Source organism: Galeopterus variegatus, unplaced genomic scaffold (assembly GCF_000696425.1).
Source record: "Galeopterus variegatus unplaced genomic scaffold, G_variegatus-3.0.2 Scaffold286, whole genome shotgun sequence".
In the NCBI taxonomy this organism is placed as follows: Eukaryota; Metazoa; Chordata; class Mammalia; order Dermoptera; family Cynocephalidae; genus Galeopterus; species Galeopterus variegatus.
In genome coordinates this window covers 29,618-30,628 of record NW_007726397.1, presented here as the reverse complement: position 1 = coordinate 30,628, position 1,011 = coordinate 29,618, and the positions used below count along the sequence as shown (strand labels likewise).

Genomic DNA, 1,011 nt, shown 5'->3' with positions numbered 1-1,011 from the left:
TGACCTTGGGCTGGTTATTTCCCTTCCCCAAGCTGGTTTGTCACCTGTTAAACTGGGAGAGTATTACTTTCTTTATAAGGCCATTGAGAGGAATAAACGAGATCATGTCAGGTATCTGAAACTCAGTGCCTAGCACGTAGAGACACTGCATAGACAGCTATTGCTGTTGCTGCTCTATTATAAATGCCAGGTGGGCCATCTCTGGTGTTTAATATCCTTGCCTACCGTCTAAGCCATCTGTGTCTTTGAGCATTTTAGGAAGCCAGAATGTAGAGAGAATGACTTGGGCTTCAGACAGTTTCCACCCGCCCCTTGCCTTGGGGGAGATCATTTCCTCCTCTGCCACCCCCAGGGCCTTACCTTCCTGAGGATACAGAAGAAACAGTAGCTCATCACCCAGACTTGTTTAGAGTAAATCATCTGTGACAATTCAACATGGTATGGTTTGATAAGAATGAGGTGGAATTCGATTTTATAGAAATCTAATGACTCCCCTTTTTTGAACTGATATTCCATCCTTCTCTCCCCTTCTCTTGCTCTGTCCCCACCCACCCTTCCCACATGGCAGCATTCCCAGGGAGGTCTGTACTGTCATTTCTGACCCCACCTGCCAGATCGCCCAGAATGCAGTCTGCAGCCCTGTGGATGTGGACGAAACGTGCCAGCTGACCGTGAGAAGAGCCTTCAACGGATCTGGGACATACTGTGTGAACCTCACTCTGGGGGACGCTGTAAGTCTGGCCCTCACAAGCACCCTGATCTCCATCCCTGGCAGAGGTGAGGCTTGTTTTATGGTCGTCTGAGCATTTCATATTGCAGGGACAGTGTGTGCCCAATACTAAAGCTATTCAGGGCTTTGCTATCAATGTTTAATTTTATTTTAGTGCAAAATTCATTGAGCTCTTGTTTATAAGGATTTGAGAACTGGCATTAAAATGCAATAGCAAATCTATTTAGGGAAGTGATGAGAGAGAGAGAGAGACCCAATAAAATAGAGGCCAAAAAAAAAAA

The 1,011-nt window shown here is 45.8% G+C and overlaps 1 protein-coding gene across 1 annotated transcript in view; it reads left to right on the top strand.

Moving 5' to 3' along the window:
• Window positions 1-1,011, top strand: part of GPNMB (glycoprotein (transmembrane) nmb) — a 30,890-nt gene that overhangs the window by 24,713 nt on the left and 5,166 nt on the right. The window contains exon 9 of the mRNA XM_008567028.1: window positions 569-777. Within this exon, the coding sequence (XP_008565250.1) occupies window positions 569-777 (209 nt within the window). The remainder of the gene's footprint in view (window positions 1-568; window positions 778-1,011) is intronic.